The 26,717-nt window shown below is 37.6% G+C and overlaps 1 protein-coding gene across 4 annotated transcripts in view; it reads left to right on the forward strand.

Moving 5' to 3' along the window:
* LOC132396772 (lysine-specific demethylase 4C-like) overlaps positions 1-26,717 on the forward strand; it is a 379,800-nt gene that overhangs the window by 124,278 nt on the left and 228,805 nt on the right. For all 4 annotated transcript variants that reach the window (XR_009513110.1, XM_059974646.1, XM_059974645.1 and 1 more), the window contains exons 9-12: positions 6,689-6,894; positions 7,227-7,474; positions 15,844-16,223; positions 21,468-21,594. Coding sequence is in view for 3 of the 4 variants with exons in the window: in XM_059974646.1 (XP_059830629.1) it covers positions 6,689-6,894; positions 7,227-7,474; positions 15,844-16,223; positions 21,468-21,594 (961 nt within the window). In the remaining variant the exon portion in view is untranslated. The remainder of the gene's footprint in view (positions 1-6,688; positions 6,895-7,226; positions 7,475-15,843; positions 16,224-21,467; positions 21,595-26,717) is intronic.

Raw genomic sequence — 26,717 nt, forward strand, 5'->3', positions numbered from 1 at the left:
GTGATCGGTGCTAAAGAAATGCATAAAAGATGAAATGTTACTTTTATACAGTATATAAGTTATTAATGCCCATAATAAATCCACTTGTCTTACTGTTTTCAAAATAAGATTTATGTTATTTGGTGATATATTCAAAAACGCAAAATATTTTGAAATTGCTGCAAATCCAGAGCAGTGCACACAAAATGCTGGATGAACTCAGCAGGTCAACCGTGAGTCCTGATGAAAGGTCTTGGCCCAAAATGTTGACTGTTTATTCACTTCCATAGATGCTGCGTAACCTGCTGAGTTCTTCCAGCATTTTGTGTGTGCCATGTTAGTGATATATTCAGATGGGTTATGGCAGTTTCTATGTTAAGGACTAAAAGGAATTGTATCAAAGGGCATAGGCCTGATACCACTAAAACAGAAGTCTAATTGAAAATCTATTGTATTCTGCTTTATTTCCAAACCTGTTTGTAGGAATAGAAATACATAATGATGCTGTGCCAGATTGTAAGGAATTCTGAATGGCCTTTTTTGTCACAGGTTTATATTATAGTAGAAAGAAATAAAGATTCAAATACAGAGTGGAAATCTGTTTATTGTTCATCTGTGCACTTTGTTATTCAGATCTAATTGTATGAAAATTAAGCAAAAGATCCTGATGCATTGTAATTGCACTTCATAATTGTTTAAAGTTAGTGCTGCTCTGCAAACCTCTTGGATGCCAATTCTGAAAACCAAACAATTCCTGTGTCCATATTATTAATAATGTAGTGGATGTTTTTTTCCTGCAGGAAAAGGAAAGACTTGTATATACTAGTTCAGAGTGAATTTTGGACATTTTGTACTCAGATTTGTAATGGGTTACCACATTTGTCATTGTGCTCCTTGGTTTCACAGTCTTAACTTATTGACTTCTGGCCACTATTTAAAATTCTATGGAATGTCCACATGCACTGCAATGAACAGATTTATTTTCCAAACTATTAGGTTAAGATTAAACAGAATGTCCGCTATATGGGCCCACCCATTGCCACCAAGCTCATAGTTCCTTTACCTCGCATTGCTTGCTTCTACGTCCTACCCAAGGTCCACAAACCTGACTGTCTGGATAAGCCCATTGGCTCAGTCTGCTTTTGCATCACTGAATTCATGTCTTCAAACCTTGACTCTATTCTATCCCCCTTCAGTCCTTTCCCACCTACATCCGTGACACTTCTCATGCTCACAATCTCCTCACTAACTTTAAATTCCTCAGCCCTGAACCGCCTCATTTTCACCATGGATGTCTTGTCCCTATACACTTTTATCCCCTATCAAGGAGGCCTTATAGTTGTCCACTTTTCTCAATGAAAGAACCAACCAGTTTCCCTCCACCAACACCCTCCTCAATGTGGCAGAACTTGTCCTCATCCTCAACAATTTTTCCTTCAGCTCCCCCCATTTTTTCCAGACTTGAGAGGGAGTCATGGGAACCTGCATGGGCCGCAGCTAAGACTGCCTTTTTGTTAGCTACATAGAACAGTCCATTTTCCAAGCCTTTCCTGGTAATTCTTCCCACCTCTTCCTCCGCTACATTGACAACGGCATTAGTTCTACTTCATGCACCCATGTTGAGCTCATTAGTTTCATCAACTTTACCTCCAACTTCCACCCTGCCCTTAAGTTCACCTGGTTCACTTCTGAAATCTTCCTCTATTTTTCTCGATCTCTCTGTCTTTACCTCTGTAGATAAACTGTTGACTGACTTATTTTAATTCCTAAAAATTTCCAGTGTAATCTTGACTATATCTCTTCCCACCTTGTCTCCTGTAAAAATGCTATTTCCTTTTCTCAGTTTCTTCGCTTCTGTTGCATCTGTTCCCAAGATGTGGCTTTCCTTTCCAGGATATCAGAGATGTCCTCCTTCAAAAAATGGAGTTTCCCTCTCTCCACCATTGATGCTGTACTCACCCACATCTCCTCCATTTGCTGAATATCTGTGCTCACCCCTTCTTCCTGTGCCTTAACAGTGATAGAGTTTCTCTTGTCCTAACCTACCACTCCATGAACCTTTGCACTCAATCACATTAACCATCTCCAAAGCTATATCCTGCACTTAACACTGCAAACGGCCAAAGTGCAACACCTGCCCATTCACCTGCTCCCTCATCTCCATTCAGACCCCAAACAGTCCTTCCAGGTGAGGTAACACTTCACCTGTGAATCTGCTGTGGTCGTTTATTGTGCCTGGTGCTCCGGATGCGGCCTCTCTTACATTGGTGAGACCCGTTGTTAATTAGGGGACCGCTTTGTTGAGCACCTCCACTCTATCTGGCAAAAGCAGAACTTCCTGGTCACTAAACATGTTAATTCTGATCCCATTCCCATTCTGACATGTTGGTTCATGGCTTCCTTTTGTGCTACAATGAGGTCACCCTCAGGATGGAGGAGCAATGCCTTATATTCTGTCTGGGTAGCCTCCAACTTGATAGCATGAATATCAATTTCTTCTTCTGGTCATAAGTTTTTCCTTCCCCCTCCCCTCTTCTTCTATTCCCCACTCTTACCTCATTTCAACTGCCTTATCACCTCCTGCAAGGTCCCCTTCTCCTTTCTTTTCTCCTATGGTCCACTCTCCTCCCTGTCAGATTCCTTCCTCTCCAGCCCTTTACCTTTCCTACCTGCCTGCATTCACCTGTCACCTTCTCACTGTCCTCTTTCCTCTCCCCCCCCCCCCCACCTTTTTATTCTGCCATCTTCCCACTTCCTTTCCAGTCTTGAAGCAGGGTCTTGGCTCGAAACATCGACTGTTTACTCACTTCCATAGGGACCTGCTAAGTTCCACCAACGTATTGATAAGGCAGCTGTAACAATGTTAAGTAGAATGGAAAATAAAAGACTGATCATTAAGCTTCAGCTTTTCATTTGGAGGGATGTCAAATAGGCTGGACATATGGTATTGGTGTGGTGGTGATGCACAAAGACTATTAATGTGGAAATGAGAAAGGGACATTTAATTCATCAACATTCTTCTGTGATCAGTTACCTCTTTCTGGCTCTCACCTGACTGATTTCTTTGCATTTTTTGCCAAGTGTTAATTCCACAATCTCGATACTCTGGGAAGCTTTGAGATGTGATTGTGTCTGTTATTCTTTTTGATATTTTTTGTAGGAGTTATACATAAGCCAGTTTTTACCCTATTGAATTTTCATTCAACTTAATATTTTTACAGCTTAGTGGCTACTTTTTTGGATGTGTGTGTGTGTGTCTGCCCTTAACTCTTGGTGGAGCCGTCGGTGAACTATTTGGTGATCTCATCGTATGGCGTGTCTTGGGCATCTGAAAACTGGTGGAGCCCATCCCTCTGCAGGCTTTTTTTAATGAGGTTGAGTTGCTAGCTCGACACTCAACCCAGGCATGGATGGAGAGCGTGCAAGGGAATTGGCAGGATTCAAACTCAGGACCTCTCTACCTGAAGTCCAGTGCTGATACCACTACACCACCAGCCGGCCAGTATACCTGTACACATGCTTATTAATGCAAGTATCTAATCAGCCAATTAAATGGCAACAACTCAGTGCGTAAAAGCATGCAGACATGGTCAAGGGGTTTAGGTTTAGTTTTTGTTCAGACCAAACATCAAAATGGGGAAGGAATGCGAATTAAGTGACTTTGACTGTGGAATGATTGTGGTGCCAGATGGGGTGGTTTAAGAATCTGTGAAACTGATGATCTCCTGGGATTTCAAGCATTACAGTCTCTAGAGTTTACAGAGAATGCCGGGAAAATGAAATGGAAAATAGTGTGAAAATCAAAGACACTGGCATTTCTGTGGGTGAAAATGCCTTGTTAATGAGAGAAGTCAAAGAAGAATGGCCAGACTAGTTCAACTTTAGAGAAGGTGATAGTAACTCAAATAACCATGCATTACAACATGGTGTGTAGAAGAGCAGCTGAATTCATAATGTGTCAAACCTTGAAGTGGATGGACTACAGCAGCAGAAGACCACACCAGTTCACTCCTGTACCTAATAAAGTGGCTACTGAGTTTGCGTTAGTGACAGAAAAGATACCAAGATATTCAAGTTTATTAGTAGACTTGAGAACACTATTTCACCCTTTCATCCCATTCACCAGTTTGGTTTGCTGTTCTTTTCCCTTGGATGATTTGAAGATATCCTGTTCAACTGTCATGGGTTTACTTATATCCTGAAGGAGCTTCTCCAAATGCATTAAAACATGTTTTTTGTAAAATTAAGGTTTTGCATTTATATTTCCTGTTCATAAATTTACCCTGACCACTAAATGACAGCTTAAATTGTGTTTTTGGAAAAGAGGTTTCAGAAAAGCACCGTCAGCTGAATTTGCCTTTGAGCCAACAATATGGAGATATTCTGACTATGATTATAAAAGTTTGATCAAAGGGAAAAAATAAGACTTTTATTTTGGAAAGTATAGAAATGAAGAGACATGAAAGGAGAATTTCTGAGCCAAGTTCTCAAATATGTCTTAATGAACAGAAGGGAGTGAAGGAAGAAATTTTGTAGAGATGGTGACAGTTTACATAATTTGAAGGATTTTCATACATAGTTGATATACCTCCATTAGTTTGGTGATGTCTACTTGCTATGGGCTGCTTTTTAGTCTGCACTGTTACATTAAGAAATACAAACCCCATTTCCGGAAAAGTTGGGATATTTTCCAAAATGCAATAAAAACAAAAATCTGAGATATGTTAATTCACGTGAACCTTTATTTAACTGACAAAAGTACAAAGAAAAGATTTTCAATAGTTTTACTGACCAACTTAATTGTATTTTGTAAATATACACAAATTTAGAATTTGATGGCTGCAACATACTCAACTAAAGTTGGGACAGAGTTAAAATAAGATTGAAAAGTGCACAGAATATTCAAGTAACACCGGTTTGGAAGACTCCACATTAAGCAGGCTAATTGGTAGTTGGTTGAGGTATCATGACTGGGTATAAAAGTAGCGTCCATCAAAGGCTCAGTCTTTGCAAGCAAAGATGGGTCATGGCTCGCCCCTTTGTGCCAAAATTCGTCAGAGAATTGTTAGTCAGTTCAAAAGGGACATTTCCCAACGCGAGATTGCAGAGAATTTAGGTCTTTCAACATCTACAGTACATAATATTGTGAAAAGATTCAGAGAATTCAGAGCCATCTCAGTGCGTAAAGGGCAAGGGCAGAAACCGCTGTTGAATGTGTGTGATCTTCGAGCCCTCAGGCGGCACTGCCTAAGAAACTGTCATGCTACTGTGACAATTATAGCCACCTGGACTCTGGAGTATTTCGGAAAACCATTGTCACTTAACACAGTCTGTCGCTGCATCTAGAAATGCAACTTGAAACTGTATTATGCAAGGAGGAAGCCATACATCAACTCTATGCAGAAACGGTGGCGAGTTCTCTGGCTGAAATAGTGTTCTCTGGCGAGCTCAACTCAGATGGACTGAAAGACTGTGGAACCATATGCTGTAGTCAGATGAGACCACATTTCAGCTAGGTTTCGGAAAAAACAGATGTCAAGTTCTCTGTGCCAAAGATGAAAATGACCATCCTGACTGTTACCAGCAAAAGGTGCAAAACTATTGAAAACCTTTTCTTTATACTTTTCTCAGTTAAATAAGGGTTCACGTGAATTAACATATCACAGATTTTTGTTTTTATTGCATTTTGGAAAATATCCCAACTTTTCTGGAAATGGGGTTTGCATTACATTGCAATTCAAAATGAAATGAGAGTCCAAATCACAAGAAATTCTGTGAATGCTGGAGATCCAAAGCAACATACACAAAATGCTGGAGGAATTCAGCAGGCCAGGCAGCATCTGTGGAAGTGCATAGTTGACGTTTTGAGCCAAAACCCTTTTCCAGGACCGAAGAGTCTTAATGCAGGCATTAGTGAACAAATTCATTTGATGGGAAAGATGAGGAGAACTAAAACAATATAATTCTTGTAATGTTAAATTGGATCATGTGTTTTTGTGTGTAGATTGCAGAAATGGATGAGAAGTCTGTTCTGTAAACAGAAGATGTGTTCAAAACTCATGGCTCTAGATAGATATTTATGTATGAAAACCTGTGTTAAAAAGACCCACTGTACATGGGATCTATCCCAAACTGTTCTATTACCATTGATACAAAAATCTCATGCAAGGAGTTATATGCTTCATCACTCTAATCCCTTGCCTCTGCTGCAAAATAATCATGTGTATTTTAGGAGTCCTGTATTTGTTTTGTTTTATAAGCTACTTGTCTGCATTTGTGATCAAGAAAATGATGAAGACTGCAACTACTGGTAGATAGATAAGTGCATATGGTTCTTGTAAACCAACTAAACAAGTTTGTTTCTACTCATATAAATGTTGCAGTTGATGAATTTGAATTATAAAAGAAAAAATAAAAAGCTTTTATCAGTGAAGGAAGTTGTGAAGACAAACATATTTTAAGTCCTTTTGTGAGGAAAACCCAAGATGATTCATATGACTCTGTTAACTGTGATGGTTAATGTTTAACTGACCACTGATGAGATGTGGCAGACTGCTTTATTGTACCAAACTGTTTTGGCGGATCAAGAACATCCACCACCTATTCCACATAATTCATATAATCAGTAAATGGAGCCTGTCTCCTGAATATGAAAGATTACATGGGCACCATATATAATTATTAAATGCAATATTTCTTCTTGTCTTAGTGCACATGTAGGAAGGACATGGTTAAGATATCCATGGACATCTTCGTAGAAAAATTTCAGCCAAGTCGATATTCACTTTGGAAACAAGGAAAGGATTTTCAAACCATTGATCACACAAAACCCACTCCAGAATCAACTCCCGAATTGGAGAATTGGCAAAAGCAAAGAAAAGTAACTCAGAGGAAATCTGGAACTTCTGTGAAAAGGTACTTTAAGTCTGAATCAGTACATCTGCAGTAAAATTTGATAGCTAATCTCGCAACACGTTTTAATTACTATGTCACTGCAATGCAAGTGTTAAGTTTGGGTTTTGAATGTAGTCTTGAGTGTCATAAATACTTGTAAAATAGCTGTCAACTAAGTATTATTGATATTTCCATAATAATCTCAAGCTTAATATTAATTCACAATCTTAGATTGCTTATATATCGTAATGAATAAATAAAATATCGAATCAGTTAGTAATTGAAATTGTTCATAAGAATATAGCTAATTTTATCCAAGACAATTCCAACCTGAGAGTCATTATCTTCTACAGTGTCTATCAGTTCAGAACTCGATCTAAAAAGATAAAATGTCCAGTTGATGAAAATATGTTCAGTGGTCCTGTGGCCAAAGAAACAACTGCAGCAGAGCCTCTTACAGATGGTATCAATGTCGATGAAAACTCTAATGGACAAGTGAAGAAACAGGAGTCTGGCCATGTTGTTATAATGAGTCCTGAAAAAGAAAGTTGTAAGAAAATGCAGTTGGATCAGACAACATTGGATAAAGATCTGTCATCAGGTGAGAAGGGAAATAATTATGTTTCTTTCTCAAAGCACTTTCATTGTGGATTGTTGAAATGTCAGGTTAACTATTTCACTGCTTTTTGTTACTTAATCTTCAGAGATGTCTTAAGTCACTTTCAATGGGTCAACACAATTGCATTCTGTGATACAAAATGGAAAGGAAGGTTTCCAATTCATTAGTGTACTGTGCATTTTCTTTTATAATGGTTACGCCTTTAGGGAGACTATTTGGCACGTTATTTCTAATTCACTAATTCCACCCTAAATGGCTCCCCCCATTTTAACATTTTTTTCTTTACTGCATGTTTATCAAATTCACTCTTTAAAGGTTTCATTGGAACCTGTCTCCACCACTCAAGGGAATACGTTCCAGGTTTTAACCATGTATTGAAATAAAAAAAGTTTTTCTCATGTTACAATTAATCTTCCCAGTTTATCTCATGCCTATAATCTCTAATTCTCAACCCTTCATCAATGGGAGCAGCTTTCCACTATCCACTGTGTCCAGATTCCCTTTGCGTTTTATATATGTTTATCAAATTTCTCCTTAGCTTTAATTTCTACGAAGAAAACTGTGTCTGCCTCTGTATTCTTTCCTAGGAACCACTGGCCCTCATTCCAGGAATCTTTCATGTAAATCTTTTCTAGGTCCTCAGTAATGTCTCCACATCTTTTCTGTACGGAGGTGACCAGGATAGAACAAAATACTCCCAGTAAGGTCAAACCTCTGTTTATAAAAATTTGGCATCATCCCTTCCTTTCGACCTCTGTGTCTTTATTAATAATGTCCAAATTGTTTATGCCTTGTTAAGTACTCTCTCTTAGTCTGCCCAGCCACTTTCTATGACTGTATCTTCATGTTTCCCTAACCTTGCACTGCCTTTTGAAAAGTATCTTGCCTACCCTCATTCTTCCTATTAAAATGAATTGTTTCATATTTCTGTGTTATGCTTCAACTCCCACATGCCTGCTCATTCTGCCAATTAGTTTAAATCTTGCTGCAATGTATTGCTATTCTTCTTGCAGTTCAAGTACTACCGAATTTTATATCTTTTGCAAATTGAGAAATTGTGGCTTATACCCCAAGTCTAGGTCATTCATATAGATTAAATAAGATGTCCCAAAAACTCAATCCCTGGAGAATGCCATTATTTATATACCTAGTGTCTGAAAAGAAACCATTCACCATTGCACTATTGTTCAATAATTAACCAACTTCATATCCATGCTACTGTTGTTCTTTTTTGCCATGTGTATTAACTTTGTTGATGTGACTATTAGCAGCATTTTATCAAAGTCTTCAGGAAATTCTTGCATGCTACATTGACTCTGTCTGTCACCTTATCAAAATTTCTGTCAAATTGATCTAATATGTTGTGTCCTGAACAAATCTGTGCTGAATTGCTTTAATAATTCAGTGATGTATCTACTTTATGTTCAGCCAACTTTTCCAAAACCAACATTCTATAATTTTTAAAAATATATCGGCTGTCTCAACTATTTTATTCTTCAGTACTACTTTGGAACCATTTTGTCCCCTGTTGATGTACTCGTTTAGTGTCTTTGTAAACCCCTCAGCATCCACATTCATTTCCAAAATAATATTCCTGCTTTTCCATATATTATTCTTTTTCTGTTTACCCACCTATAGAACACATTTGGATTTAATGTTGCAGCCAATGTTCTCTAATGCACTCTCTTTTTACTTTTACTTACTCTCATTCATTTGTAGTCAGTCTGGTTTTCATAGGTTTTTACAACCCAACCCTTATAATAAGCAAACAGGAGAGAATTTGCAGATGCTGGAAATCCAAGCAACACACACACACAATGCAGGAAGAACTCATCAGGTCAGGCAGCATCTATGGAAAAGAGTAAACAACATTTTGTGCTGTCTTCATTGGGACAGCTTGTAACTGCTTACAATAAGCAGTTCCTTTTTTTGTTTTACCTCTGTTATCATCTGAGAACTCCAAATTATTCTTTATTTGTGCTTCGTGGCAATCTGCCTCAACTGTACCTGGCAACCTTTTCCATAAAAATCGCCCATTGTGCTACTGTTGCTTTTGCTTGACAATATTTTGGTCCAGTTCATCTGGGTCAGATTCATTCTCATTAAAATTGCCTTAGCTCTAATTATTTTTACTTTAGATTGCTCCTTTGTTATCAAGCCTAAATCTTAAAATGTTATAATCCCTATCATTATTGTCCCATCACCACCATTTAATACACTTGACCCAATTCATTCCCTATCCAGTCTTGTCTTCTTTGTCACTGGGCCAATATCGTACTACTCCAGAAAATTACTTTGGTCATAGTTTAGAAATCCTCTCTTTTCTCAATTTCCTTATTATCCAGTTTTACATTGAGATAATTCAAATCCCCATTATTATCACCCTACTTTTTTTTTACAATTCTCTGTTCTCTCTATGAATATTAGCTTCTGTGTTTTTCTCTCACTCACAGGTGACCTGTAAAGTGTTCGCTCAACTGTCTGAGCTTTAACCACAGTTGTTGTCTTCGCTACCTCCACAATATCCTTTCTCTCCATCTCTTAGCATTTTCTGTAATCAGTGCTGCTACTCATCATTCATTTTCTAAAAACTTTGCCTTTCCTGAGCTTCTGATATTTGAAAGGTGATTGGAATGCTTAGGCAAGGGTTATTGGTGGAGTTAAATAAGCCTTTTGGTGATCAGTGTGATATGAAGCATTAATATGATAGTGATGTTTAAGAGGCATTTCAAAAAACATATGAACAGGTAAGGAGTGAAAGAATATACTTAGGTCATGTGCTAGCAGATAGGTTGGTACTGCCACCATAGGCCAAAGGGTATTGTTTTGCTTCCATGTTCTGTATTCATTAGTGTTATCGTTAGAGCTTTATCACTTCCTTAATGGAGAGGTGATGAATTCTATGGAAATTGGAAAAGAAGTTACGTTTTGTGTTCAGAACTTTTCATCTGGACTGGACAAATACAGCAAAATAATTTTTAAATAAAGGAAGCCAATGAAATGATATGAATATGGAGGAATGTGGAATAAGAAAGTTGGTGATGAAGTGGAGAGAAAGATAAAATTATGAAAGTGGTACAGGGGAAATGAAGTGAAAATAAATTGTGTATATTAAACAAGATGAGCCCCAAAGAGCCTATATATATATATATATATAAGAGAGAGAGAGAGAGAGAGAGAGAATTTGTATGATGGTAGTAGGAGGAATGAAGGTGGAATACTTAACAAAAATCTAACATCGAGTGGTGGTTTATTCTTTTGATTGCAGTAAACAAGATGGTATAGAACAACATTAGAATTCAGTTCTTGATTTTATAGTCATAGACTCACAGAACACTACAGCACAGAAACAGACTCTTTGACCAAGGAAGTCCATGCCAACCTGTTTTTCTGCCTAGTCCCATCTACCCAAACCAGGTTCATGGCCTTCATACCCCTGTTATCCATGTAATTCATCAAATTTTGTCTTAAATGTTGAAATTAAACCTGCATCCACTACCTTCACTAGCAGCCTGTTCTACTTCTCACCACCTTCTGAGTGACGAGGTTTCCCCTCAGGTTCCCCTCAAATATTTAATATTTCACCCTTAACTTATGACCTCTAGTTCTAGATTTGTTCAACCTTGGATGAAAAAGTCTGCGTTTGCCCTATCTATAACCCTCATAATTTTGCAAACCTCCAAAGGAGATATACCTCATTCTCCTATGATCCAGGGAATAAAGTCCTAACTTATTCAATCTTTCTCTATAACTCAGGTCCTCTAGTCCCAGCTATGTTCTTGTAAATTTTCTAGGTGCTCTTTCGAGCTTATTAATATCTTCCCTGTTGGAAAATAGGTGACCAGAACTGTATACAATATTCTCGATTCCGCTTCTTCAACATCTTATTCAGCATTCCAATTCTGCACTAGCACTCTGATTTATAAAGGCCAATATGCCAAGAGCTTTCTTTAGGACCCTATCTGCCTGTGACATCTCTTTCAAGGAATGTTGGATCTATTCCCAGATCCCTTTGTTCAGCTGCACTCCTCCAGTTCTCTGCCATTCAGTGTGCATCTCTTACCATGGTTTGACTTGCCAAAGTGCAACATTGTAGACTTGACTGCATTAAATTCTATATGTCATTTTCAGCCCTTTTTTTTCCTGGTCTGGATCACGGTGTATGCTTTGATGGCCTTCCTTGCTGTCCACTGTGCCCCCCTCCAATTTTAAAGTCATCCACAAATTTGTTGATTCAGTTTACCACATTATTATCTAAATTCATTAATATACAGTAGATGATAAGCAACAATGGACCCAGCACGAGTACTTGCAGTACACCACTAGTCACAGGCCTCCAGTCAGAGAGACAACCATCTATTACTACTCTCTGTATTCTCCTGCTAAACCAATATTGATTTCAGTTTATAACTACTTCCTGAATGCCAAGTGACATAAGTTTCTGGACCAGCCTCCCTCATGGGGTTTTGTCAAAGACCTTGCTAATGTCTGTGTAGACAATCCACAGCCGTTCCTTTATCAACCTTCCTCATAACCACTTCAAAAAACTCTACGGAATTTGTTAGACAGAACCTACTATGCCAAAGCCATGTTGACTATCCATAATCAGGATTGGTCAAATATTTTATGTCCTCTTTATCCAAATACTTGTATATCCTGTCCCTGAGAAAACCTCCCAGTAAGTTACCCACAATTCACATCAGGTTCACAGGCCTGTAATTTCCCTACTTGTTCTTGGACTTCCTTGAATGGTGACCAAAATTTGCACTCTTCCAGTCCTCCCTCACCGTTGGCTAAAGACTTATTAACTATCTCTGCTAAACCCTCTACAGTTTCTGCATTTGTCTCCCACAAGTTCTAAGAGGATGCCTCATCAGGCCCTGGGGATTTATCCAGCCTAATTTTCTTAAGACAGCAACCACCTCCTCTTCTGTAATCAGGATATGATCCATAAGCTAGCTGCTCTTATGCTTCAGCTCTGCAGACCTTGTCTCCTGAATAAATAATCTAAACAAAAATTAAGGATTTCACCCATTTCCTGCACATCTGCCCTCACCTCTGCCCACCACCCCACTCAGGATAAGGTTCCCTTTGTCCTCACCTACCACCCCACTAGCCTCTGGGTCCAACATGTAATTCTCCATAACTTCTGCCACCTCCAACGAGATCTCACTACCAAGCACATCTTTCCCTCCCCCCCTTCTGCTTTCCGCAGGGATTGCTCCCTATGCGACTCCCTTGACCATTCCTCCCCCCATCCCTTCCCACCGATCTCCCTCCGGGCACTTATCCTTGCAAGCGGAACAAGTGCTACACCTGCCCTTACACTTCCTCCCTCACCACCATTCAGGACCCCAGACAGTCCTTCCAAGTGAGGCGACACTTCACCTGTGAGTCGGCTGTTGTGGTATACTGCATCCGGTGCTCCCGATGTGGCCTTTTATATATTGGTGAGATCTGACGCAGACTGGGAGACCGTTTTGCTGAACACCTACGCTCTGTCTGCCAGAGAAAGCAGGATCTCCAAGTGGCCACACATTTTAATTCCATATCCCATTCCCATTCTGATATGTCTGTCCATGGCCTCCTCTGCTGTCAAGATGATGCCACACTCAGGTTGGAGGAACAACATCTTATATACTGGCTGGGTAGCCTCCAACCTGATGGCATGAACATTGACTTCTCTAACATCTGTTAATGCCACTCCTTCCCTTTTTACCTCATCCCTGATATATTTAGCTTTCTCCCCCCCTCTTTTTCTCTCTTTCTGCCCATCATTCTGCCTGTTCTCCATCTCCCTCTGGTGCTCCCCTCCCCCTTTCTTTCTCCCTAGGCCTCCTGTCCCATGATACTTTCCCTCCTCCAGCTCTGTATCCCTTTTGCCAACCACCTTTCCGGCTCTCAGCTTCACCCCACCCTCTCCGGTCTTCTATCATTTCACATTTTCCCTTCTCCCTCCTACTTTCAAATCTCTTACTATCTTCCCTTTCAGTTAGTCCTGACAAAGGGTCTCGGCCCAAAAACATCGACAGTGTTTCTCCCTATAGATGCTGCCTGGCCTGCTGTGTTCCACCAACATTTTGTGTGTATTACTTGAATTTCCAGCATCTGCAGATTTCCTCGTGTTTGCCTTAAGACCTCTCCCATGTCTTTCAGCTCCATGCAAAGGTAACCACACTAGTCTATAAGATGACCAATTCTCTCCTTTGCTATCCCATTGCCCTTAATATTTCTGTAGAAATCCCTTGGGATTCTCTTTCACCTCGTTTGCCAGAACAATCTCATTTGCTCTTTTATCTCTCCTGTTTTCTCTAGACATGATTGTTTCTGGTGCTTTTCTTTTGTTTATAATCTTGATCATTATACCTACATAAGTTTGTTTTCAGTTTTATAAAATACAGTACTTTTCTGGTACTTTTCTCTTCCATGAATAATTTTTGACATTATTGTTTGCCTGCTTTCAACCGACCATTAGACAATCACAGCTATATTGCTGGCAGATAAACCTTTAATTGGGCCATTTCCAAGAGTAGTACAAAGTGCACCTTTCCCCTAAACTGAATGGCAGTCCGCGGACACCTACGCTGCACTGGTGCCCATGCGCGGAAAGCCAACATTACAGGGTGCTCCTCACTTGGCCCTAAACCATGTTAGACTAATTCAATTAAACAGAATGGGAGAAACTAACCACTCGAGTAAAAGTAAATGAAGCTTTTAGTTTAGATGTTAATTATGTTTTTCAGTCTTTTCATTTTCTGATTTAAATAACATTTTTAACAGTATTTGGGTGATTTTGTAAGTCAAAGTGTGACATTCACAAACATTCAATAGTGACAACTTTGACAGCTGGTGAGCCTGGAGACTAGAATCAGAATCGGGTTTATTATCACTGATGTGTGTCTTGAAATTTGTTATTTTGTGGCAGCAGTACAGTGTAAGACATTAAAATTACCGTAAGTTACAAAATATATAATAGTGCAAAAATGATGTAATGAAGTTGTGTTCATGGACTGTTCAGAAATCTATTGGCAGAGGAAATAAAGCTGTTTCTAAAACACTGAGTGTGGGTCTTTACCTCTTCCCTGATGTGAGCTTCACTTGTTGTCAAGCACACTCAATCTGCAGAGCCAGCCAGTTACACAGCAAGGAGTGCTGCACTGGGCCTTGCTGATATGTTGGGGCCTAGAGACTGGGCTCCTAGTTGAAAACCACCTCTTGAGGCAGTGTGGTCTGGGATTCCGAGCAATTTTGGGGCAGCAGGAGATTCAATTCATTTTATTTATACAATGTTTATCTGGTGTTTTGCTGTTCCTCATTTTTATTAACACTGTTTGCTTGTTTACTTTTCTCCAGATTATTGTTCCTGTATCAAGCTTATATTTTTTCTCTTTGTCATGGTCTACCCTCTACTCTGCCACTAATAATCTTGACCTATATATCCTGTAACCACTAATATCAAGAATTAAATTTATTGGAGTATTATTCTGAAGAATGAAATATATATTGTAATTCATCACTGAAAAATTTGAAACAATAGTTAAATGTTCACATTGACCTCAACCAAGCTGCAAGTTATATGACAAAGCAACAGTGGATTAACTGGACCGATTCATTAAAATGATAGGTCCTTGGTGGTTTGGTTTCTTCTTCAAAATTGAAGAACAGACAAATTCTATTAAAGCAGAAATTTATGTGGCCGTCTATTTATATAATTTTCATTGAACATTGATGAACCTAATAAACAGTTCACCCAGCTGCACAACCTATATTACTGAATTTTTCAGATTGCATTCTGCAATGCTAATGCATATTCATACAAGCTTCAGAATAATGAAGAATATATTTGGCCTTCATGACATTGACTAATCTTAAAGTATTCAACTTCAGATAGTATTTCACTGTAGAAGAACCCAAAATAATACTTCAACTATTGAAGACGAAGATTTTGAACAATTAGTAGATTGATCGATGTTTTATAAATTACTTCCATTGCTTTAATCCCTGACCCAGAGTGGCCTGGGCATCAGATTGCACCCTTATTTTAAATATTTTCGCAATGCTCCACAAACTGCGTAATTCAGTTTTACATCTCCCTTGATTTTCTCACAGTCTAGATTATATGATTAGAAACCTCTTGGCATCCTTTTTAAACATAATACTGATATCATTTAGTTTGCTGACATTTTGGTAAATGTTCTACATTGTTTTTACAGGAATAGTTATTTGAAGCAAATCAAATGGAATTTTATTTTACAGTAACTGTGTAGCACAAAACACTTGTTTTTGTCTGTAGTGTTCATCCAACTATATTTCATATTGCAACTAAAATTGAATATTCTTTTCACCTGCAGACAATTTCCAAGCAGAATCAGTGTCCAGACTTGACAGCACCAAGTGTAGAAATAAAGCTAATGGAAAGAGGAAAGCGACTGACTGTTTTTCATTAACACCAATAACCAAACATGATACAGTTGACATCACTTCAGAATGTATGGACAATACAAATCTTGGCCTTAAAGTCAAATGGGAGAGCAAGTGTTCAGAGAAGTCCAAGGAGACGGATGCATTCGTTAGGAAGGAGCAGTTGTGTCAGAACACTTTCGAAGATGTTGCCGCAGAAATGCAACACAGTTACTGGAAAGGATGTGAAACGAGTAGTGTCTCCACTGAGGAGGAATCCAGTGAAACTGAGAGTGAAGAGAATGGCTTGGAGCCTGGAGAAGTACCAAGTGTAATAATGTTTTTAAAAATATGTCCAAGAGTGGAAAGAGTAAATTACTGTGTAATCATTTCTGTCCTCTGGTATAGATAATAATAATTTCATTTAATTAATAGTGTTCAAATTTATCAGAGTGATGTGGATAAATGTTGCTAATCATTTTTGGAAAAATTGAACCACCAGATTGCTGAATTTTTTCCATTGCCATTTTCCCAAAAAACTTAGGTAAATTTTTCTCTGAAGAATTTATACTGTTTTAGCTTTGATTGAAGTTAGTGTCCTGAGTGCTGCAAGACCAGTAAGCACTGGAATGAAACAGACAATTGATTTAACATCTGTCACTCACTTTCCCTGTATTAACTGAATTCACCTAATCCCCAAATTATCAGCAAAACTGGTATTGTTAATTTACTGCCAAAGGAAGTAAAATGATGCTGTTAATCTAATAAGTAAGAAAATACAACCAAGAATAGCAGTCTATACATCAGGCAGGATCTGAATCAGTATCTAATTGTAATTTTTTCTCACCTGTTTAATATTTACCTTGAGTAGAGTAGAATCAGTTTTTCAACAGAAATGTTTAGCCGCTTGTGTCTCGGCCCCTCTGCTCCCTAATTCTCTCATTTCTCCCAACCCACCCCAGATCTTGTCTTTATTAGTATAGGGTTTGGGTACAAATTTAAGTATTTATAAAGTGAATACGGTCTAAACCAATTCTATATTATTGTGTCTTGAGCACTACAGTTTAGAAAGATTTTATAAGTCCTTTAGAATATGAAGAAAGCTCAGAGGAGTTTTGCCAGCTTGGGCTGAGGGACTCAAGTTATAAGGAGACTTGAAAAAGCAAGATGGTTATTTGTGGAGGAGAGTAGCCTAAGAGTTGTTTTAATAAGTATATTAAAAACATGTTTATTTTGATGGAATAAGTAAAGAAAAACCACTTCCAGTGATTGAATAATTGCTATTCAGACAACATACATTCAAGATGAATTCTAAAAGAACAAATGGAATTATGAGGATCCTTTTTAATATGTTGCTTTTTAGGTGTATTTTTTATGTTGTTTGAAAGAGTGGTGGGAGTAGGTTCAAAAGCTATATATAAAATTGAATTAACATATAATTGAAGGAATCTTCGTTGTTGGTAGGTTGTGAGGAAAGACCATTAATTGGATAGAACTGAAAAGCCATCACCCCAGTATGTTTAGTTGAGTGGCTTTGTAAAGTGTTGTATCATTTGATCATTTTATTTTGATGCTTCATATAGAACTGGCATAGCTCAATGAAGCTTTTTATATTTCGTTCCTGCTGCAGGATCCATTTGATGTCTCTGCAGAGAGAATTATTTTCTGACAATTTATGTGTTGTCATGTTGGTTAAGGTTGTACATATTCACTTGATGTAAGATCTTTTCAGTGCGCGGATTCAAGAATCTTTCAGAGTACTTGAGGTGGAAAGGAAAAATTTGTTAAACTGTTGCTTCAGCTAGTAATTCCATCTTGAAACTTAAAATCATATTTAACTGGTGAACACTAGTCAAAGATATTTAACATATCTTCAGTAATTGTAGACACTTTGAAAGTAAAGTTCAGGCTGCAAAGACTTGTGAACTAATTCCGAACTAATAACCATTGGAGAAATGATTTGGAAATAGTAATCTAAAATTATTGAGGATCTTAAAATAAAACAAGATCCTTTAAAATACATTTGAGGGTTAAACTATCCCATGACTTGAACTTGTAAAATTCATTTATGCAATGTAGTTAGGATTTATTTACTGTTCTTGAGAAGGTGTTTGTGAGCCTCTTTCACAATCACCTGCAGTCTTTGTAGTGAAGGTACTGTTGTGCTGGAAGGTCCAATGTTTTGACCCACCAATTATAAGTTGTATATTCGGCTCAGGTTAATCTGAGAAATAGTGTTGTTCTTCAGTCAATCTTATAGTTTTGAATGTTATTGAAGAAGAAGAAGAAGTGCCTTTGATTTCACAAGAATGTATATTAACATTGATTCTTTGTATCTTGGTAATGGAAAATGCAGTCACCATTGTTAAAACAAATATGGATAGGGATACTGTGCAATAGTTAGTGGCAGCAACTAGTGTTAGAGGACGTGACAGAGATAGGGTGGCAGCTAATTAAGCAATAAGGGAACTTTTGTTTTCCATCTTTATTGACGACTTGGTTGATGCATGCAGTAACGAACTATACCTGTACGCTGATGACTCCACACTATTTGCACCAATTAGAGCAGGAGAGAGTAATACAGTGGCAGAAGGCCTGAATGGGGATCTTGACAGGATGAAATCCTGGGCAGATGACTGGAATGTCACCTTTGAGCCTACTAAGTGCAAGGTGATGGTGATGTCTAGGAAGAGGAATCCATCTAACCCCAACCTGTATTTTGGGAACTGCAAGCTAGATTTAAAAAAGGAGCTAGTAATCCTTGGTGATAATATTGACAAGTTGGTGTGGAATAACCACCTTTCCACTATTTCAAACAAGGCTGGGCAAAGGCTTGGAGCTCTGCGGAAGGTAGCATCCAAACGAGACAAAGAAGGTGGAGCGATGGTTTGCAAAGCCCAGGTACGAAGTATTATGGAGTATGCCTGCTTATCCTGGATGAATGCCTCACAGAGTGTCCTCAGCCAGCTTGATTCCATTCAAAGGAAGGCTCTCAGGATTATAGGTGTAGATGAAACCACAGCTCATGGGAAGCTAGCGATCAGTATCTTACACCACAGATGACAGGTTGCTGCAGCTACTGTGCTATACAAAATGCACACCAGCCACAGCCCTGCAGACCTTCGCGCCATGCTGCCTTCATCTTATGTGAGACGGTGCACCACGTGATCAAGTTTATCTATGCTTGCTCATGCTGTTTCTATGCCTGATGCGAGAACCTACACACTGGATAGAAGCTTCCTTCACTGTGCTATCAGAATTTGGAACAGCCTTCCAGATGCTGTGGTTGGAAACATCAGTGACAGCGGGGTCCAAGCCTTCAAGAGTCAAGTGCACAAACACCTATCATCTCTGGGAGGGAAGTCACATGCTTCTTTATAAGCTATCATGAAGGGGACCAGGATAGCAATGCTTGGTTGTTGGTAGGTAGGGTTAATACCTGACTTTCAAGAGACCTTGTGAGTTATGTTCCGGCTGGACTTAGTCCTTAAACTGCTGGAAAACAGTGCGGAAAGAACAGGTGCTGTTTTCTACTGGTAGGGATTAGTTTTTAGTTCCAAGTGCTCCTGCCACATTTTGTCACCCTGCAACCTTATCCTTCAATCTCTTTGAATTATGGAGGACAGCATGTGTATAAATGTCTCTCTCCAGCAGACTTCATGACTCCAGTACTTCTACTATTTTTTTAATGTTGCTTAATTGTACATATGATTTTTTTATGTTCTATCGCTGAGCAGCAGTGAACCATCTGATTGGCCTATCAGAGTTCTCTTTGGGAACTAGCTGACTTGATCAGCATTTCTGATCTGGCTATTGTTCACGATTGCACTTAATAAAAAAAAGAGATTTTTGTAATGCCATACCCAACCTCAGGATATACAAAAAGTTTTAGGGCAACTGAAATACTTCTTGAACTATAGTCACTCTTGTTATATGCAATAAAATAAGTGTTAAGGATTTTGGATGCCATTGCATTTAGATCTAAACCTGTTACCAATATTTAGATGATTCTTGATATTTGGAGAGATATGTTCATGTGATGCCATGCACATAAGGATTAGTCTTAATGGAATTTCATTCAAAATTCTAATCTCCTCCAGTATCCTCAAAACAAAAGAAATATTGACAGATTGTAGTTATTGGATAGGGAGGGCGTGTTCTTCCTGTAATGAAGGAGGCTGAGCAGTGGACTGATAAAAGTATATAAGAGTGAGTAGAAGAAATTTTTAAGAGAATTTGAGGGTTTCTTTTTTAAACACAGTATGGGACTGATAACTAAAATTGGCTGCTGAGCAAGTAGTGAAATGAGATGCATTCACTAGGATAAGCAAGGCATAGAAGTATATGGATCTAATGTGAGGAAATGGAATTATTATGGATGGGCAAGAAGATCAGCATTAACATGATGAACCAAAGAGTCTGTTTTTGTGCTTTATAATTCTGACTACAACTCTGCATCGTTATGTCATAATTCTCACTGGTCTATGGAAAGTAGCGGTAGTTATAATTCACCAATTTGTTAATAATCTAAAAGGCACAGTTATAATTTAGTTTGCTGAGCCTTTGAGTTTTGATCATGTTCACAGTAATTTAAATTTGAATGTTTACAAAACACTTAAACACCAGGGAGTGCTTTTAAGTTTATAATAAAACATTCACTTTCACTGTTGTCTGTTCAGTGGAAGAATTAAAAATTCTTGAAAATATATTGTCTTTCAATCCATTTTCAGATGCAAGTAGAATAATATTTATTTTTTAATTTAAATGCAGGTTCGCATACATCTGCTGTGTCTCAAAGGTTCTTACTCTGTAGACTTTCGACTGATCCAGTCTCCATTTCTTTTTCTGTCAACCTTAAAGCCTTTGTTGTCTTTTTGCCTTTCATTATGTCGAGGCTCGTTGTACTATTGCCATTAAACCATTCCCCAATATTCTAATTGAAATTAGTCTTGATTAACCATTTATTGGACAAATTTAAGAAACCTAATTGTTTTAAAAATATTTTATTGTGTAAGACTCAAAAACAGTTACTTGCCCCAAGTAATAAGGCTGACCAATGCCACCACCCACCATCCCACTCTTCTACACCCTCCACCACCACTACTTTATCATTTCCTGTCAGTCACCTTATGCACAGACACTCCTGTATCTAGCGGCAATTTATGGACATACAGTTAATCTATGTATATAAGCAATCTTATGTATTTATATTTACTGTGATTTTTATTATTCTGTTCTTTATCTTATTGTGTTGGTTTTGTACTGCTTTGGATCTGGAGTAATTTATTTCATTCTCCTTTACACTTGAGTACTGGAGATGACAAACAATTTTGAATTGTCTAAGTTTAGTTAAATAATTAACCAATAATCAACTAATTAATTCTGGTAAGAATAATTCAAAATTAGGTAGCTTGCACCAAGGAGAGTTGTTTGCTCATTGCCCCTGTAAAATTAGTAATGTAAGAATTTTCAGTGTTGTAAAGTTCAGTTCTAATTAAGTACATTTTTTGAGACCCATTAAGTACACTGCTTTCTAGAGGTTTCAATAAAAAATGAAAATAACTCCTCATTTTAGTTTCCAGAGCAGTTCACCAGAAGTGTCGGGAAAAAGAAATCAGCCAAGTGTCGACGACATCCATTATGCAAACCGCCAACTAGATCCCCTTCAACTCTAGTCAAGGAAGAATTGGTTAGTGATGAAGGTCAGTAGCACATACATCAGTGTGAAATAGTGGTTGCTGTTGTGTATTTTGTAATACATAATCAAGATGTTAATGCCACATATTTGTGTGTGACATTTTGATCTAATATTATATGCAGTTTAAAACAGGCATGGCCAACCAATGGCCTATATACCAAAAGTGGGTTATTGGATGATTAGAAGTGGTGCATTGCACCCCAGTGATAATAATAAAAAAGTAAGCCTACTCTTGCAAAAAGTATTAACGAAAAACCGATTTGTAGAAAAAAAATCTATAACAGGAATTCAAGTCGCTTAGAGCTAGAAATGGGTTTTACTGAGAATAAATCTAAAACTTAGCAATTATTTTTAGTGATTTTATTATTTCGTGCACATCTTTTGGCGAATGTTATCTTCTTTCACACTAATCTCTTTTCAATTTAATATAAAGAGTTCAGTGAGTCAAACTAGGAAAGAAGGACTTTTGTTCTGCAGTCGATCCATAACTGTTCAATACAAGTTTGATACTTGTTTGATCCTGAGGCGCCAGGCGTCTGCACCAGCAGTGCGTCGCAGATTTTTGCCAGTCAGTTTACAATTGACACTTGAACGCCACAGAGTTGTGCTTTGTTTGTCCTTTGTGAACGTTTGCAGTTTTGTACTTTTCAAAAATTAAGCCTTGCTTTTACATTCAGTTACCCATCACAGTGCAAAAGAAAATGAGCAAAAGAAAAGCAAAAAGTGATAGTAAGAGTGAATTCAATTATCAGTGGGAAAATGAGTTCTTATAGCAGGTCTGTCTGGAAAACCCTTCTGCATTGTTGTGAAAACACTTTTTCACATGATAGAAGACATGATCAGAATAGGTACTATAAAACACAACATCTGACTGAAATAGAAAGAAAACTGAAGTTAGTGATTGGGTCTGAGTTATGGAAAGAACATGTGATTAAGAAAAGAATAAATCGAAAGAAGACAAAATGTATTAAAAGTCTCATTAAGGTAAATAACGTTTATCTTGTTTTTATATTAAATCAATATATCATGTAAAAATGCTAAATATGTCTATATTAACATTTTTACAAGAGTTGAATGGGGGTACAAGAGTAGTATGGCGCATGTAAACTCATGCGTGAAAAAAATTGACTCATGGAATGTAAAAGGTTGGCCACCCCTGGTTTAAAACTTTCTACATCCTCTCAAGCAAATTCTAATGTATGACTCTATTTTTGTGGTATGTTGTTGTAGTTTATGGTACTTTCAATAATCTGTACTTTGAAATGTTTCTTTTTTTCTGATTGTAGTCAATGGTTAATCTTATGTTGCTTAGTGCTCTCAAATTCCGGTTCTAGTTTGACAGTAGCTCTTTTGCCCTCAGATTAACAACAGGATCTAAATTCATTAGATGAATTTATTTACAGTAATAATTAATTTCCACAATAAATTTTGCTAATAGGCTTTGCCTTTACAATAATGAAGGACATGATAGTAGACTTTTGCCTTGGACTATATTTTACCTCAGATTATATTTTCCTCAACTTGCACCAATGTTATTCTGTCTGTTTTTATTTTGTCCTGTTAGTTATGTGTAATTTAACTTTATGTAATTTATGTTTGTAATGTACTGTGCTGCTGCAAGGAGCAAATTTTCATGGCATTTATACTCTGTGTATATATGACCATGACAATAAACTTGAAATTGAACTTGTATGTCGTTTAGCTGCATCAAAAAGGCACTTACTGCTGACTTCACTGATGGCTTGCGCAAAGATTTAACCAGCTTTGGAAAGAACTTCTGTTCCTGAAGCCCTCTCTAGCAAACTTGTGATGTTTTGTGCACACAAAATAAGATAGTTGATGCATTTGCAGTTGATGGCATTTATGATTTTATCAATGATCTAGATGCATTTGGCACTATCTGTATTATTTCATATAGTGCCAAGACTTAGGGCAGTGCACAATATTTGACTGTCTCAGTAAAGTCATGGGTTTTTAGAAACTAGTCATATGGCAAAGAAGAGTACATTCCTATGTTTATACGCAAGCCAAATGTCACTTATGTATCTTTCCCAGAAAAGCATGGAGACAGAAGAAAGGCATTTGTCTATTATGATTCTGAGAAATAGTGGCAAAAACTTTGAAATAGCTTTTTGTTATGAGTCTTTTCATGTACTGCATTCATAATTATAGTGGAAATGTAGTCTATTGAGTAAATCCAAAGAAAATATTATAAACATTGAATTTGAATTATAATTACCAGCCCTGATCATCTAATTTGACCTAATTTCCCAAATGATAATTAATATACTTTATGTATGATGACGTTCTGAGGCTGCCAAACTTCCATCCTTGAACTCTCTAATTTTGGTTCTCAGTTTGTCATGTTACATCACTTTGTGTCTCTCCCTGGTTCATTCAGTTTCAGGAAGCCATTTCAGACCCCATTGCCCTGTCTATTAAGTAAGGGTAAATGAAAGAACTTATCCTGCTAAGTAGAACGATGATGTAGTTCCATAGTATGGCAGGTACACAATCCTGTATGTGTACAGTTTTGGCTGTTGATCTCATTGTTATTTGTGGATTGCTTTATTAAAGTGATGACCTGCATATTTAGAAAGCTGGGATTTCTAAAATGTTAAGGATCTTGGAAGGCTGCAATTTTTCTTAAGACCTGTACAGTACCAGAATGCATTGTGCTCAGATCTGCCCCATGAGCTTCACCAACAATGGAAGTTATTGTTATTGCATGTGAATGCTTTTCGTATTCAGAATGATTTGGTACTTGTTCCCAAAGTGAAAATTAAAGTTTTTAACATTTAAAATTTTCACTAAAGCAAATGCACAGATTAATATTAAACCTAAATTAATTCAATTAAAAATTTGCCTTGCTGGGTATTAGAGGACAGTGAGTGTATGTTCTAACCTGAGAGGTTAAATTAAACAGGTGATTGTAGTAGACTGATAAACTCCACGAGGAATGAACTGCCTGTGTCCCAGGACTGATGTTCTGCTGAATGCAAGGCCATGCTACCTTTCACTTGGGAATTGTCCAGCTGTGGGGATTTCTCCATGGAGAGCCAGGCAGATCACAGCAGAAGATCTACCCCTTTACAGTACTTGCTTTAGGCAGCCCTGGGAAAGAAGTTTCTTGAGTCTGGAACATTGACTTCAGTTTGTGGGATGAGGCAGTGTTCTTAAAGTCGGACTATGATCTTCTGACATTCAAAAGAGTTTGGCAGCTTTTGTGACATGTGAATTGGGTCCAGAAAAGAGATATGAAAACTTTTGAGAGAGAGATTGGATCTGTCCAGACTGAGGAAATACTGCAAAAATGTCGTGGAGTGAATTGTCCTGAGACAACCATAGCCATCTTCCAATCATCCTAGCTTTAATTAATCATCTGCCAAAAATAATTGGTTACAACTTCAGTGCTGCCAAGTTAAACATGGATTTGTTAGAAGTTGGACATTTGTTACAGCATTAAACTTCTAATGTATCAACGAATGGTTAAAACAGTTTCTTCAAGTTACACAAAACTTAGTATTTTGAAATGATACGTTTCAAGGCTGCAGAACCAAGCAGTCTGGACACTTGAGTAACACTTCCAGCTCCTCACTGCCTTATGGCCACCACTACTATGTACTCGCCTCTTAACCTTAAGAGAATTCTGAAATATCCAGTATCTATATAGGGGAAAAATACATACAAGATACTGAGGAGAAATAAATCTTATACGTATTAATATTATTAGATTAACAATGAACTGGATTGAACCAATGCTTGAGGAATCAGTTACAAGTGGTGTTGAAATTGTATCCAGAATTGGGATGCACTTAGGTCAGTGCTGTTATATATCATTAATACTAAAGATTGCTCTTGGTATCATTGATTTATTATTAATTATATATTTGATATCATTGAGTAAAATTGCAATTTAAAATGGCTCTAACAAGGTTGAATTGTCAGAGAAGCTACTGGGAAATGTAGATCAGGGAAATTATCTGTTAAGCAAACTTTAGTGTCTGATTCTGAAGCACAAGTTAAAACCCAACTTCAGAGACTTGAATACAACATTCACTACAAGGATATAAATATTACACAGGTAAGGTTTTGTCTAGAGTGTAGTCTTTAACTCTAGGATCAGTAATGCATTATATTTTATAGGTCTTTGGAAAGTTGTATGTTTAAGAGGATATGAAAAATTTTGCTTAAAGTAAGGAGGGAGAAACTGTTTCCATTGGTTGGGAGGATGTGAGGGACAACAGAGTGGAAGACAATCTTTAATGAAACATACATGTTCCTTGGTTAGAAATCCAAAGGCCTGGACTGATGAGCTGGGTTCTTGAGTTCAAATCACACTGCAATAACTGGGGAATTAACTTAAATAAATTTGTAGTAAGGAACTAGTATCACTTGACCCACGAATGTCCTTCAGGAAAGGAAGTCTTCACCTAGCCTAGGTTCTGTATGATTTTCATGAAGCAAAGTCTTGACAACGTGTAAGCTTAGACTGATTTAGCAAATAATATCCATGATACACAAATGTCAGAAGTTAACATCTCCAATGAGAAAGATTAAAATCTGAATTACTTTTCCTTGACATTCCACTTAGTATTACATCATCAATACCTTCTACATAAATGCTATGGGTTACAAGAGAAGGGATTAACACATCATCTGGCTTTGCATCTATGAGTCATAAGTCAGAAGGAAGATGGAAAGATGATCCCTTACCTAGATGCATGTAGTTCACACAGCCGTCAGGAAACTTAGTGTCATTTCGGGCAAAGCAGCCCAGTTGTTTACAGCCCTTTTAAAGCTGCAGGAAATTGATGTTTCTTTAATACTTTACATTTTATAATCTTGTTTCTGTTTTAAATAGTCTTGAGACAAGTGATGTGGAATTCCAGATTTTCTTGTATTTGCTTAAAGTATAAATTTTATTTCTGTTTTAATGATCCTTGAACTTATTTGGGCATACCTAACAAATTTTTGTTCTGTGTTAGCTGGTAAGTAGCAGGCACTCAGCTCTACGACAGATGCCATAACATTTGTCATGCACCTGGCCCTGACACATCTTGGAAACAAGAACACTTAAGTTACAAATCTGTTTTTGGATTTCAGTTCCCTGGTGAACAGACTCCT

Source organism: Hypanus sabinus, chromosome 7 (assembly GCF_030144855.1).
Source record: "Hypanus sabinus isolate sHypSab1 chromosome 7, sHypSab1.hap1, whole genome shotgun sequence".
Classification (NCBI taxonomy): domain Eukaryota; kingdom Metazoa; phylum Chordata; class Chondrichthyes; order Myliobatiformes; family Dasyatidae; genus Hypanus; species Hypanus sabinus.